At 30.7% G+C, this 15,976-nt stretch overlaps 1 protein-coding gene across 1 annotated transcript; it reads left to right on the top strand.

Moving 5' to 3' along the window:
* LOC107619490 (ras-related protein RABC2a) lies at positions 11,433-14,716 on the top strand. Its single transcript, XM_016321788.2, has 6 exons — positions 11,433-11,898; positions 12,285-12,353; positions 13,408-13,473; positions 13,584-13,705; positions 13,781-13,909; positions 14,079-14,716. Exons 1-6 carry the CDS (start codon positions 11,694-11,696, stop codon positions 14,178-14,180), a joined length of 693 nt encoding a protein of 230 aa, XP_016177274.1. The 5' UTR covers positions 11,433-11,693; the 3' UTR covers positions 14,181-14,716.

Genomic DNA, 15,976 nt, shown 5'->3' with positions numbered 1-15,976 from the left:
TTACAGACTGTAAAGTGCTAACCCAACTTACAAGGGGATTCCCACAGAATCATGAAACACAACATAGATGAACAAAGGAACTCTAAGGACATCTATAACTTTTTCTTTTAATTTTGCACTCTCTGCCTTTTTTCGCTCTATGGCTTTTTCATTACAAACCTCACTGTTTGCCTTTTTCCATGAGACTTAAGACATGACAAAATTAAATAGAAAAATTACAAAACAGAATACATTGAAGGAGAAGAAAATCTATTAGCTCAGGTAGCTCTGAGAATCCTGTGCTTTGCACTCTCACACTTTCTCCTTGTCTCAAGCCGTGGCTGTTCTCCCTTTTTATAGAAGAGGGAAGCCTCCACAATTGAAACCAAAAACCAAGCCAACTTCTTCTTCTCCAAGAATAAAAACCGGTTCGGCCAGAGAGAGAGAAGAGATAACCCATGCAAAATCCAACATGCAATTACCTCTAATTCTTCTTTGGTCATCACTCTTCATCAATCCGAGCGCTCCATCTTTGGCTTACTCTCCAAGATGGATTTCTGGCCCTTGATGCTTCATGATGATGATGGCTTCTTCTGCTCCACTTTTGCTTCCTCCCTCACGTAGCCACCTTAGCTACCTTCTGTGATGAGTGAACACAAAAGCAGTGACAAGCCATCCCTCCAAGGATCTTCTCTTTGCTGGCCGAATCTCCTTCAACCATTTTTGGTATGGAGAAGCCAAGATCTCATCACCATATCTTTCCTTTCATGGTTGCAGATCTTAGCCACTACATTTTTTTATGTTTTCTTGCCATCATTGTGATGGTCTTTTTACTAGCTCCTTCTTCTTCTTGTTGGTAGCTTGCTAATGCTTTCATGTTTCCTGATGGATATGACCGAGAGAGAGAAGAAACAATTTGGAAGAAAAGCAATTAAATGAGTTAAACAAATTAATTGGACAAAGTTACTTTTACTTCCCTGAGTAGCGTGTAGCTTTCAATGCCATCAATCATATCAAAGACAATCTCTCTCATGTTTCCAATGCTAGCTAATTAAATTTTGAAATCCATCCCAAGAGAAGGAATGAGATCCGTAAGAAGCAATTTTTGCTTCCTTTCTCAATATGTTTCGGATCAAGCATTGGATCATGTAGCAACAAATATCAACTTGGTCTTGTAGCAATAAAACTCATTCTGGCCCAATTTCTTATTGATTTCGGACCAAGTATGCAAAACAATTTTGGGCTTATGATAATGTTTGAATTCTGGCCCAAATAATCACAAATTGCTTCATCCACCTAATATAGGAAACATTAAACAAGGCTGAATGGTTTTAAGCATATTGGGCTTGCAATAATTCTTCTTTTATATTCGGCCCAATGATAAAACCTGCATCACAAAATTATTAATTAACATATGTTAAGTAAAAATTAAATTAATAATTTTGTAATTAATTATTTCAATAATGTTTGTTCATCATCAAAATAAATTTGAGTTTTCCAAATCTTAAGTGGCGTTTAGCGCCAGCTTAACAGAAAGCTTGCATAAAATTCGAGGTGCCTGGCGCCAAACACCAGGTAGCGACGTTTAGCGCCAGCTTGATAGCATAAATTTTCTTCCTTTTTTTCAACACAAACTCTATCAAATTCGCCCGAATTTTTTCTGAAAATAATAAAACTATACTGCAAATCAAAGTAGCATTCAAACTGGTCTAAAACACCAAAATTTAATAAAAATTCAATAAATCTATATCTAAATTACTAAAAAAATATAGAAAAGATGGTCACGCTTCACTACCCCTGTCAAAAAAAATCACAACAAAAAAAAGATAGACATTTTTAATATTCTTATTACATAAAACATAAACATTATCACCCTAATCAATAACACCTAGTCTATATAATCTCTCCTTAATGTGGACCGTCTGAACCAATACAAGCCAGAAAAATAGTTCAATCTGTAATAACACAAATTTTCAATAACTGATTTTTTGGACTTTTATAGATTAAAACTTCATGAAATTCGAGTGACATGGTTAAACTTCGTTTGACGAGTTGATTTCAAATATACAGAAAATAAATAATAATATTTTATTATAATAGTATTTTATGATAATGATATTTCATGACAATAATAAAATAAGCAAGTCTAAAATTTAACGTGTAAGGATTATTATTACCGATATTCTCTGATCAGTTCTATAGCACTAGAACACTCTTAAAATATTTTAGAGTAGAGATAATTATAATATTATGATACTAGTATCATTTATACTGGTATATTAGATAATTGGTCTAATAAAGTAAAAACATGTAATAGATATATCTACTTTTAGTAATTATTAAAAATTTAATTTTTGTTTCAAGTTCACCCTTATCATCCCTTAAAATTTGGTCACTTTTTCTCTCTCCTCCAAATTATTTTTTTGAAGTTTCATGAAACCTGAGAAAGAGAAAAGAGAGAAAAACTTCCATGCAAGTTTACTTTCAAGCTTGGTTCATGAAGTATTCAAAACTCAAATCAAAATTTAAAACTGATTAAAGTCTTTCTCTCATCCTCCTCTTCATGTTCATATAAAATTTCTTTGAGGTAAATTAAAGTATAACTCCTATTTTTCCTCTTTGAAATTCGGCCGTCATATGTTCATAGAGGAAACTTCATATTTTTTATGTTTTAGCTTAGAAAATCCTACTTAGAAGCCTAGCAAGGAATCATCAATTTCTAGCTTAAAAGGTGAAAAATATTTCTTTCTTTTTTTCAAAATAGATTCGATTCCTGGTGCATCAAAATGAGTAACCATGCTTTGTTTTATTCATTGCATAAATCATATTTTAGGTATCTTAAAGAGTATAAAGCTACAAATCTCAAGTTTAAAGGGTGAGTAAAACTCTTCCTTTTTTTTTCATGATCAATTCGGCCATAAGGGCTTCTTTATGTTAAAAATTATTTTGATTAAAATATAGAAAAAGAAGTAATGTTAAAAGATCACAAGGAGGGTAATTAATAAGCTTGGAGTAAAGCTAAGAGTTAGGCCAACTTAAAAGATTCTATATGTACCTTGATGTTTGGTTAATGATTTTGAATAATGATTAATGAAATTGAATGTTTAAAAAAATGATTGATGATATTTAAATATTATTAAAATATTTGAATATTGAATCTTATTTGGAAATATCATAGCCGAACCTAGGTACATTAAGAAAGCTTGTTGTCAAGCTTGTTTAAAAACCATTTTAAAGACAAAAATAAAATATTAAAGTTTGGAAGGAGAAAAATTTTAATGATACAAGAAAAGAGCTTAAAGAAAAGTGCTAAGAATTCAAGTAAAAAGAAAAAGAAGTGAGTGGAGGAAGGAAGCAAGAAATCGGCTTAAATGGTTAAAAGAATGAGAAATGTGAGATAAAGAGGTATTGAGGTTAAAAATGTCTTTTTAAAAAAATTTGGGATAAAAATATAATTGAAATAAGATTTAAGCGTAATATGGACTTTTTAAAAATATTTTAAGGTTAAATATATAAAGTGGAGTAATCAGGGTAATATGGTCTTATTAAAAATATTTTGATATTCAATATGTAATGTGCAATCATAAGGGATATTATGATCTTTTTTAATCATAAGGGATATTATGATCTTTTTTAAAAATGTTTTAAGGTTAAAGGTATAAAGTGAAGTCAAAAGGAGTAAAATGATAATTATGAGAAAATATAAAGATAAAATAGAAATTATGTAAAATCTTGAGGACATAAAAGTCATTATACAAAAGATGAGGGACATAATGATAATTTTGATAAAAAATTAGGGACATAATAGTAATTTAAGTAAAAAAGAGGCAGAAATGTAATTTAAAGCCAAGAACCTAGAGGTCTTTTATATAACAGATTTAAGGTAGATGCAAAAAATTGAGGGAAGACCAACGATGACTAAAAGAGAAAAGAAAAAGTAATAAAGAAAGGACAAACTGAGAACTGGTAATCAAGATCTAATAATTGAGAAATGAGAAGTGAGAACTGACAAAGAATAAATGAGAACTGAAAAATGGTTAGTTGATGAATGAAAAAGGGAAAGGTAACAGATAAAAGAGAATTGAGAATTGATAAGTGAGAAATGAGAATTGAAAAGTGAAAAAAGTTAAATTAATAACCGAAAACTAAAGTCAAGTGAATGGTTTCGGCCATAAAGACTTAAGCAAAAGAGAATTTAAAGACAATTGAATGACATTGACCATAAAGACTTAAAACAACTGAAAATCGAAAACTAAGAATTGAATGTTTGTAGGGCCTGGTCAATTGGGGATTCTTATTTCGCTTGCCTATTTGCCAAATGTATTTGGGGATGTCTACAATTATACTGTTTTCCAGATGTAAGGCATACTTAGTGCAATTTAAAATCAACTGAATGGCTATGCCATAAGGCTCAGTGCAATTTGAAGTTAACCGAATGGCTATGTCATAGGGCTTAATCTAATTTGAAAGTCAACTGAATGGCTTCGGCCATAGGACTTATGCAATTGATACATCTAGAAAGTCATATCTAGGACTTGTGTCTGGATAATGCCGAAAGCGGGTAGACAACTGACACATGAGTTCATGACCTACATATGACAGACATGCCAAGAAGAAAATAAAAGACAAAAATTTTTATATTTTACTATTGTGTTATTATTCAACCATAATCATAAATGATGTATATATATATGATTGAAAGCTAAAGGTTGCAATAGTTCAGCATAATAAAATTTAAAAGAATTTAAACAAATTTATCAAAAGATAAAATCATATGAAAAAATATCTCACAAATGGTGAGTCATTGTAATTGAAATGTTCTAAAAAAATTAAAAGATAAGGAGCTAGTACGGATAGAAAATTATCAAAATGTGCATACTAATTATTCATGTATAGTATTTTTTGTTTGTTTGTGGGCCTGTGTAGTAATAGAAATGGATTGTTGCTCTGTTACTCCCTAACAAACTAGAGGTTGATAAATGTCTATCAAGCCAAGTTTGGAGAGTATGTTAGAGAAGAGATTGGGTGAAAGAGCTTTGGTAAATACATCAACAAGTTAATTAGCAAATGAGTGAGGGAGTAATTTCATTAAACCATATTGTAGTTTTTGGTGAACAAAATGATAGTCAACTTCCAAGTGTTTGGTAAGTTCATGAAAGACTAAATTTACATCTATGTAAATGGCACTCTGGTTGTCACAGTATAAAGCTGGAGGGTGAGTACAATTGATATTAAGATCCACTAATAAGTCAACAAGCCATTGTAACTCCTTTGTGGTAGAAGAAAGAACTTTATATTCTGCCTCAGTTGAAGAACAGAAAATAATTTTTTTTGTTTTTCAAGAAATGAGGAATTTGCCTAAGAAAAAACAAAACACTGTAATAGACTGCCGAGTATCCGGGCACCTTCCCCAATTGGCATCGCTGAAGGCAAAAAGTTGAAGGAAAGAAGCTCGCGAAAAGAACAAGCCACGTCTTAGGGACCCTTTGAGATATCGTAAAACTCGCTTGATTGCCTTCAATGATTCTCCGTAGGTGTGCACGTAAATTGGCTAACTTGTTGTGTCGCATAAGTGATGTCGGGTTGAGTGGTATTAAGATAAAGGAGCCGACCAACAAGCCACTGATAGGAAGTGACATTGATAAGTAGTAGACTAGAGTCCTAATGTAATCGGAGCTTATTATCCATTGAAACAGAGTAAGACTTAACAGTACTGTTAACCCATAATCACTCAAAAGGTCAAGGCAATATTTTCGTTGGCAAAAAGAGATTCTCTTTGCAGAGTAAAAAACCTCTATGCCAAGAAAATATTTTAAAATACTAAGATTCTTAATGTGAAAAGCAGAGTCCAAAACATTTTTGATGGATGAAATTTCAGAAAGATAATTTTCAATAAGAATGATATCACTGATATAGACAAGTAGTGCTGTAAAACTGTTACCATTAGTCTTGAAGAATAAACTATGATCTGCCAGAATCTGTCAATACCCATGAGAAAAAAAAAAGAAAGGATAACAATTTACCCTACCATTCACAGCTTGATTGCTTTAAACCGTATAGAGACTTTAACAATTTATAGCACTGTTGCGACTTGGAGAAGGACACTCCAGGAAACAATTGTATATAGAAATTCTCTTTTAAATCACCATGTAAAAATGTATTGTTGATGTCTAATTAATAAAAGTACTAATTGTTGATGGAGGCAAGAGTCAGGATTAGTCTTACCGTTGTCATCTTTACCACAAGAGAGAAAGTCTTAGAATAATTAATCCCTTTAGTTTGGGCACAACCCTTAACAACCAAATATGCTTTATAATATTCAATAGAACCATTAGGGTGATGATTGACACGATAGACCCATTTGCAACTGATGGGTTTAACACCAAGAGAAACATCAACAAGAACCTAAGTTTTATTTGCCTCGACCTCAGTCTTCATGGCATCTTGCTAGCATGAATGCTTGCTAGCCTCTTAAAAATTACGTGGTTCAACATTCGTGGGTAAAGAGAAAAAAAAAGCTACGGCAAGAGAGAATATGTGTGTGCATGAAAAAATTGCGGAAAGAAGATACTTGTACCTTGAAAAAAATTATTTGGGATCGTTAGAAGAGAGATTGCAAAAGTAGTCATTGAGATAGGAATGAGGTTTTGAGATTCTTGTTGATTTTTTTGAAAGTTGGATAGTGGGAGAAGAGGACGAAGAAAGGCCATCTTTGTTTCTTGATGTGAAAAGTGGAGAAAGGATTTCATGAGTTAGTCGATTCGGAAATTAAGGAAAGTGAGTTAATTGATGTTGTGGGTGAAGTTGGGTCTTCATGATTATGAGCTTGGGCGAATAGAAAAACATGTGTGATGGTTGGACAAAATTGAGACTCTTGTGTAGTAATAGGCTTAATTGGTGGATCAAGAATTTATGGGTCAAAAGAAGGGCGTGAATGAGGGTAAATCAATAGATTGATGCTAACTTGGTATGAAAAATGGTGTTCATGAAACTACACATGCCTGAAAATAAAAAAATTCCTGTTGTTTAAATCATAAATCTCATATTCTTTTATTCCTTGTTTAAAACCTAAGAAAATACCTTTTCTATTACGGGAACTAAATTTATTATGATGCACACCAAGAGTTGAAGAAAAACATAAATATTTAAAAACTGAGTATGCATAAATTAGATAATTTGTTAAAAAGAATTTGAAAGGGTGACTTATGACGTAAAACGGAAGAATGAACCCAATTAATAAGAAAGATAATATGTGTAATGGCATAAGACTAAAAAAATAATAGTAATTTCGATTGAAACATTAAAGGTTGTGCAACATTAAAAATATGTTGGTGCTTTCTCTTAACTTAATTATTTTGTTGAAGTGTTTCAACATAACTTTGTTCATGAAGAATGTTCTTTAAAACTTAAAAATGAAACGTTAAAAATTCTAAACCATTATCAGAATGAATGGTTTAATTTTGGTGTTAAATTGGGTCTCTACTATAAAAATAAAAGTTTGAATGCTTAACCCTAAAGTTGTTTCGATTTTTAAAAAAGTCACCTATGTATACCGGGTAAAGTCATCGACAGTAGAAAAAAAATATTTATGCCAATGAATATATTCTTTAGAAAAAGGACCCAAAATATCAACATGTATTAATTCAAAACTTTGAGATGCAACAGCAGTAGTGCTAAAAAAAAAGGTTATTTCTTTTATTTTGCTAAATGACAAATATCACATATATTTACATCATGACAAATAATAAAAAGAAATTAAGCATACATATCATTCAAACATTTGTCAAACAAGTGTCCTAAGCAAAAATGCCAAATGTTATTGAGAGTTCTGATGATAGAATTATTCACGAAACTAGAGGTGGAGGAGAGTGAAGGTGAATGAACATATGAAAAATTGTATATGGTGTAATCTTTCAAAAAAAGATGATAAATCTCTTTTTCAATTTAGCCAAATTAATCGTCTTCAACGATTTGGTGTCCTATGGAGTGAATAAATCATTATGAAATAATAGATGATAAGAAAGAGTAGATATAAGTTTAGAAATAGATAAAATATTAAAAGTAAATTCAGGTATATACAAGATATTAAGAAAAATTATATGATGTGAAAGTATAATAATACCAGCAAGATGAGTAAATAAGTGTGTGTCATTAGAAAAATGTCCAGATATTAGAATGATTTTATGATAATTATGAAAGTGTTGTAATGAGAAAGTAATGTGATTAGTTGCTTTAAAATCAATAATCCAAGAACCACTAAGAGAAGAAGTAATGAAAAATATTTGTGGAGATAATACGTTCTTATGTTTGTATGACTAACATTCTTATACTCTCTTGTGTATATATGTGATCTGCGTAGTTATTTTGTGAACTATTTTTATTTTTCTCTTTTTTTTTTTGCTTTTATAATTTATTATGTATCACTATTATCTCTTGTAACGCGTTTTTTTTTAAATACCTTAAAATTACGTTTACATTTTTAACGACGAATCAATCTTATATGCTATGTTAATAAAGAGTTAAAGTTTATAGGAGAATATATTAGTAACACTCGACAATTGCATTGGTCATGACGTGCTAAAAATTGGGTTAATTTGGTATCAGAACAGTTCATCTTTGGTAGGCTATTAAAATTTGGTATTAGAGCAATTTGTTTCTGATATGTAATTTTTAAAATCTTCTGCAGATACTGATAGATTATTAGCTCTTTTTCTTTTATGTACCTGTGTAATTTCATTAAGATATTTCAAATAATAAAAAAGAATCTGACACAACTCAGTAACAAAACTCAGTTCTTTTCACATAGTTAGTTTCTCCTCCTCACATGAGAACCATATCCAATAAAAAAGCATAACTAAAATTATTTTTTGTCAACATGTCTTTAATATCTTTATAATAACTATTCATTCTAAACATCATCTCATTTCACACTAACAAGCTTTCCAAAATACCTTAAGATTCCATAAATTCTCAACCAACTATATCTCTCCCTCAAATACGCACTACATCAAATTTAGTCAAGCCCTCCCTTTTTGTCTCTATCAAACCTAACATATTTAATCTATAATTTTCTTAAAGTTTTTTAGCATATTCCATTTGTCCACTTCCTATCATATTCCTCTTCAGTATCACATGAATTGTATTGGTGAAAAAAAATCTCAATATTTTCTTATTTGAAAGTTTTATAGGGTCTTATGGAGTCCAGCTGAACTTTATTATTATTCCTTATAAGTCTTAAACCAAGTCCACTTCTATGCTCCTGGTAATTTTACGTTATTGTTCTATCTGACTCACCAATTTCACAAACTCCAAAAAATTCTCCTATCTGCCTCTCCCATAATTTTCTTAAATGTAGATTTAACAATTACCTCTTTTGAATGATTCTATTTTGAATATTGTATATTCCAGTCATTCAAATCTACTTTTGTAATTATCATTCTATCCTCAACTTCTACTCCCCCTTCACCATATTCAGCATCAATCTACCGCCACATTATGAACCCTTGTCAGTTTGACCAATCTTTTTATGCTAGTATTCTCACTTTTAATTTCTAACTCCAATACTTGTTCCATATGTTTGTCATTGCTTTTTTTTTCATATTCCATCTTTGAAGAACACTCTTGTACATAATTTTCATGACCTACTTCTTTTACCAGAATATCAAAGTCACTCGTGTCTATGGTGATATGAATCCATTCACAAATAACATCAACTAGTCAAGTGTCAATTTGTACTATGCCTGCACTGAAAGATGCACATGATTTCATCGCTTCATCACACGCAACTATTTTTCTTTCATTGACTTCCTATAATTCTAAATGTATCCACTAATTATACATGCAATGAGATATCAAAGTACTCTAGTTATATTCTTTTAGTTTCACTATACTCTTACTCTCCCACCTCCAAACACTATGAAATATTTGTAAGAGACTATTCATTTTTAATATTATAGCCTCTTTTATGTTCAGGATTCTATGGAATGTCAAAAGAACTTTGTAAGTACCCAATTCTCATATTTGCATCCTATGAGGCTAATTCTTCATTGTTACCAACTTCAAAGATTTAAAGTTTATTGCATTCATTGTTCTTCTTACTATATTTCTCTGTAACCAATTCAAATTCTCTTTGATTACCGACATTTCTATCTTCTTTGTCCGATCTAGCCATTTTACGCGAATCCTTGTCCATTGTATACTTCTTCATTGTTTTCATAACTATCTCAATCAATTTAAAAGTTTTTTCACGTGTTTTTCTATTATTTGCAATTTTTTTTATCATATCCCTCTTCTAACACCCTTTTTTTCCGCATAAGTGATCTTTTATACTTTGTCTCTTTAACAAAAATAATTTTTTTCTCAAATTCATACGATTTATTTCAGCTATTACCTTCAAAACTCTCTCTTTGTAGTGTATTTTTTTATAAATATATTTTTTATTTTTTTTTACTTCTTATTTTAGTGATTTATATTATCAAATAATTTTTTGTATAGAATAAATTTTGTTAAACTAACTTTTGAACTTTAAAGTTTTATTATATAAATCAATTTAATAAGTTTTTCTATGTCATTATAATATTTTATTTTCATATATATTATAATTTAAAAATACACATAAATTGTCAACGTCAAATTGTGCATAGACATACGAGTATATCACCATTGATTACAACATTGCATGGTACTTAATTTTTAGGGTAAAGTACTAAATTGGTCCCTAGGTTTGAGCGTCAAAATTAAATAATTAACAAAATGTCCTACATAATAACAGTACAAGAACAAAATCGATAAAGCTCCAGAGGCATAAAATCAACCATTGATACATCAATACATTTATTTATTATTTTTTTATAATATAAATAAAATATTTTCTATAAAACTAAAGAAAATGATAAATAAATGTATTGATACATCAATGGTTGATTTTGTGCCTCTGAAGCTTGTACTTGTTCTCCAGATTATCGATTTTGTTCTTGAACTGTTGTTATGTAGGACATTTTGTTAATTATTTAATTTTGACCTCACCGTGGGACTAAATTGATGCTAAATGAAACTTTTTTGAATTCAAATAGAACACTTTAAACCTTTGAGGATTAAAATAGAATTACGCCCAAACCTAGGGACCAATTTAGTACTTTATCTTTTTTTTTTGATGTTCTATTATTAAAAATGATTAACCGCTGAAAATGATTAATTTACCAAATTTTTGACCAATTTTAGATTTTTTTTTTATTAATTTACTAACAATAAATTTGTATCCAAAATTGAATCAATTTAATGAGTAATTTTTAATTAATTCGGTGGAAATGGGCGACTCAATCCCATTCCCATAGGCCATAACAATGCTCCTTTCACATTGGGTGGAAGATAATTCCCCGGAGGGTGAATGTTAAGGACTAAGGAGAAGTAGAGAAGAGAGAAGAGGACAAAAACGTCAATAGCCGGCAAAATACATGGAAGATTGTGTTGTGTGCAAAACAAGGAAAGGAAGGGCGCGTGGAGTGATCCAACATTAGTACTACTTAACAAGGCATTCTACCAAATAAGACATTTGTCCTAACTCTTCTACACTCCTTTCCTTGGACCAAACTCTTCATTTCTCTCATTCTCATTCACTCTCTTCACTTCTTGAGTTTTGAAGTTAATTACTTTGACCCCTTTTCTTTATTATGTGAAAGTGACATCAACAATCATGGTTGAATGAATCTACTTGCATGCTCTTATTATTGGAGTTTTTATTGAATTTGGAAAAGGTGAAGAAGGAAAAGAGAGAAATGGGTTCAGGTTCAAAAGTAGGGAATAGCAGCTTTGATTACTCGTTTAAGGTGTTATTGATTGGTGACTCTGGTGTTGGCAAGAGCAGCCTCCTCCTCAGCTTTATCTCCAAATACCTTCATCATCATCTTTCCCCCACTATTGGTACCTTTCTTCTTTTTCTTGCTTTCTCACTAACAATGGAACATGCTCTATAATCTATACAAGCCTCAGCCATTCATCTATTAGTATCATTTTTTCTGTATATTATTGAAATTAAACGTTGCATAATCTTCTCATGTATTGTTTCAGGACTTTCATTATCTATTAGTATCATTTTTTCTGTATATTATTAAAAACTGTCATATACTGTGAACTTATTATGTTGGTCTGATTACCTTTTATTTGTTCATAGTTTATCAGAATTTGGTGGCATACATCTAGCTTTGAAGTTTTTCACTTAATTGTTTTTGGTAGATTGAGTGCTTCACTAACTCAGGATAATTTTGGATTGTAATTTTCCCTATTTATTTATTAAATTACTGAGACAGGGGTGGACTTCAAGATCAAGCTTTTTACCATTGGTGGTAAAAGAGTGAAGCTTACTATTTGGGACACAGGTAACTGTTTTTCTAGTTATTTGATTAAATTTTCATTTTTTTTTGTGCAAATAAAAACAAATTTAGGTAGTTAATTAAGAATCTTTATTGTTCTGACTCTATGTTCTGCGTGAAAGAAGTTGTAATATTAAGTGCTTTCTTTTCTTTGTCTCATATAAGAATAGTTTATCCATAATATTTCTTTTACAAAGTGATATTCTTTTAGAACTTTAATTCCTCTCTTTTGTTTTTGGTATCATTTGGGTTGTTAAGTGATTATTAGAGCAACCTGAAGATCCTTATATAATAAGGATTAAGGAAACAACATAATTATTTTGCTTGTATTCGAAAATTTTGTATACTAACTATTTCTTTAAACCCACTTGAGTATGTTCATGATTCTGTAACCGACCGATACATGAGAATTGAGAAGTAATGATAAGAATTATATCCTGTGTTCTTCTTTTTTCTTTCTTTGTCTTTCGCCTTCTTTCCATTCCCTCAAGTGGCAAAGCTTTTGAAAGCTAAATTTAATGGTTTTCTTTTACTTTTAAAAAAGTAGAAAAAATAAAAGATATCAAGTCCGAATTAGATGCCATATGTCAAATGTGGTAAAATGAAAGTTTGATAAGGTGTTGAAAGCTAATACATCCTGAAATATTTATATGAGAATGTTCCAGCATGAAAGTCGCTAAAAGAAATGTTAACTTTAAGGTTTGATGTGAACTTTTGTTTGAAAGGAGGATTTTGTAAAAAAGTTTCTTTTTTATGAAGTAAACAGTGATGTAGCTTGAATTTGACTCTGTCAATGAATCCTAGTCTTGTATAATCTATCTAGGATGAAAAGAAAGTGTTCAAAATCTTGAATATGATTAACTTGGTGACTGTGAAATGCAAATCACATGTTTAGTGTTCCTTCTTAAACATTGATTTATGTCTAATAACTTGGGCATTCTCATCTAACATTAACAGGTTATATGATCAGTGTAAGTTTCGTTTCTGTCATTTTTTGTCTATAACAAATTCAGGGGTAGTCTAGCATCTTAGAGTATGCTTAATATTTCTTTTCTTGCAGCTGGACAAGAGAGGTTTGGAACGGTAATAAGCTCGTATTACAGAGGCGCCCACGGAATCATTCTTGGTACACTCAGATGTCAAAAAATTATACATGTACACTTCGAATTATGACTTAACTATTGCTTATAATCTTGATCTTTAACATCTTCTTTCCTTCACAATTTTCTAATTTAGTCTACGACGTGACAAAGCGCGAGTCATTTACAAACCTAGTGGACATATGGGCAAGAGAAGTTGAGCTTTACTCCACCAACCCCGATTGCATCAAAATTTTAGTTGGCAATAAAGTCGATAAGGTAATTAAGTGTTATGGTGAATAAAAGGAGAACTTCTATTTGTTCCTTACACTTTTCTTTGGCCTTACACTTCAGGAGAGTGAAAGAGCCGTTACAAAGGAAGAGGGTATGGCTCTTGCGCAGGAGCATCGATGCTTGTTCCTAGAATGTAGCGCCAAAACTCGGGAAAATGTTCAGCAATGCTTCAATGATCTAACACTAAAGGTATATGAGACTTTATAAGTTTGTTAACTTTTCCCCCTTCTTGATTAAGTTAGTGATTACTTGCGTCACACGCAAAGTATTAAACATACGAGTGTTTTACTGTGAAATATATAACTTCTTGTTACTAACTAAAATCCTTTGGGTCTTCCAAATAAACAATTATGTACAGATGTTAGAGGTTCCGAGTTTACGCGAAAATGGATCATCGATAGTTAAGAGACAAAAGCAAATACACAATAAACCTCGGAGTGGCGATTGTTGTTCGCAGTAAAGTATGCTATAGGTGCCACATGAATTTGAAACAGGTATTACAACAAGTGATGACACAATCAAATAGTTGGAATGATCATATATATGTTCCAACATATTTTGAACCTTGTTTCGGTAACTTCCCGAAGAAGGTACTAGAGATCGGAATTTTCCTCTTATAGGACCCAAAATCAAACATAGGGTGAGAAATACTTGCATGTTTCTGGAATAAGTTTAAGACTGTACTAAGAACTTCACAACTACTAATTTTTTTTTTTTTAACACCAAGTCTGAATAATTATTATCATTAAAAAAGAATCGTTGTGGATATTCTTCGAGTATGGATTAAATATGCTTCAGAAGCATGTGAGTATTTCTCCGAGATTTGCACTTTTTCTGAACAAATGTACATCTTATTGTAAATATATGCCTCCAGATTGTGTTAGTAGGAAAATATGTAGCAAGTTTATATGTGTTATAAATTTGGTTTTGCCATTGGGTAATAATCTTGGTGAAAATCAGAGTGTAGTGTCGATTTTTCTATTTTATTTTTTTCAAGTAATAGATATATAGTAATTAATTTATTGTAGGGAAGCAAGAAGTTTTTCATATTATGAATTTGATGGTGGTTATATTGATATAACAACATAGGCTATATTTTTTCATTCACTGGCTCTCAACAGTGATTTTGGACCATTATTGAAGAAGTTTCTGTATGTTCTTGAAATAAGTTTATTATGTGTTTTTGATAACATTTTTATTTTTATAAATTTTAATAAAAATTATATATAAACCAAGAGAGAGTGATTTGAGTATATTTATTTCATTATAATTATACTTTTTGTAACTTGACATTGTTATACTAGGTCACTATTTAGATTTTAGGCATGTACCAAATTCAATCTTCCTATGTGTTTTCTACGTAATAAGTAAAAACAAAGCTACGCAAGGTAGAGTTTAAAGGGGGGGCAAACCTCTAACTTATGTACCAAACAAAAATCCAAAAATATATAAAAACAAGTTTCTATCCCACTCTTCATTAATTTAAGTTTCTATTTCTTCATACTTAATGTTTAAGGGAAGAAAAAGTTTGGATTCCATTTTTAGGCCACATTATTCTGCGTATAATTGTGTCTTGCTACATTAGACAGTACATATGGGACAAACACACCAAACACAAAACCTTAAGAAAAAAGCTACTACAAATAATGCATTTTTACCCTTGCAATTTGCAAAATTACTTTGCTGAAGATAATTATCTAATTAATTTGAATTTATGTATGTACAACTATGGGTGCACATGACGAAGTTGGGTTAATGTAGTTGAATTTGGATACAGTTCTCTAGTTTTTATTTATCATATTATTTTTTTCTAATACAAACCCAACTTCAAAAAGATTGGATTAAACTGAAATGATTTTATATTTAATTAAAAGGTTAAGTATGATTTTGGTCTCTAAGTTATTTTTTTACATACAAAATCGTTTCTAAGGTTTAATTTGGTTTTAAAATTGTTCTTACCATAGAAATCGTATAGAGGTGGCGACAGAAGCGGAGGCAGAGGTGGATTGTGGGTAGCTTCTTCTTTCTTTCTTTCCTCTTTTGAAGGAGCAGAAACACTCTCTTTCTCTTTTTTTTTTTCTTTTTTTGTTTAATTTTATAATTTTTTTGTTATGGATAATTTGGTCCAAATTGTAATATTTAAGTAAAAATGACGATTTTAAAACTTGGTTTTAAATCTTAGGAACGATTTTGTATGTAAAAAGAAATTGGAGACGAAATTTTTTTTTTGTCTATACCTTAGGAACCAAAATCGCA

The sequence above is a fragment of the Arachis ipaensis genome, chromosome B09 (genome assembly GCF_000816755.2).
Source record: "Arachis ipaensis cultivar K30076 chromosome B09, Araip1.1, whole genome shotgun sequence".
Taxonomy (NCBI): Eukaryota; Viridiplantae; Streptophyta; class Magnoliopsida; order Fabales; family Fabaceae; genus Arachis; species Arachis ipaensis.
The sequence above is the reverse complement of the archived record's forward strand: the minus strand, read 5'-3'. Positions and strand labels throughout refer to the sequence as shown.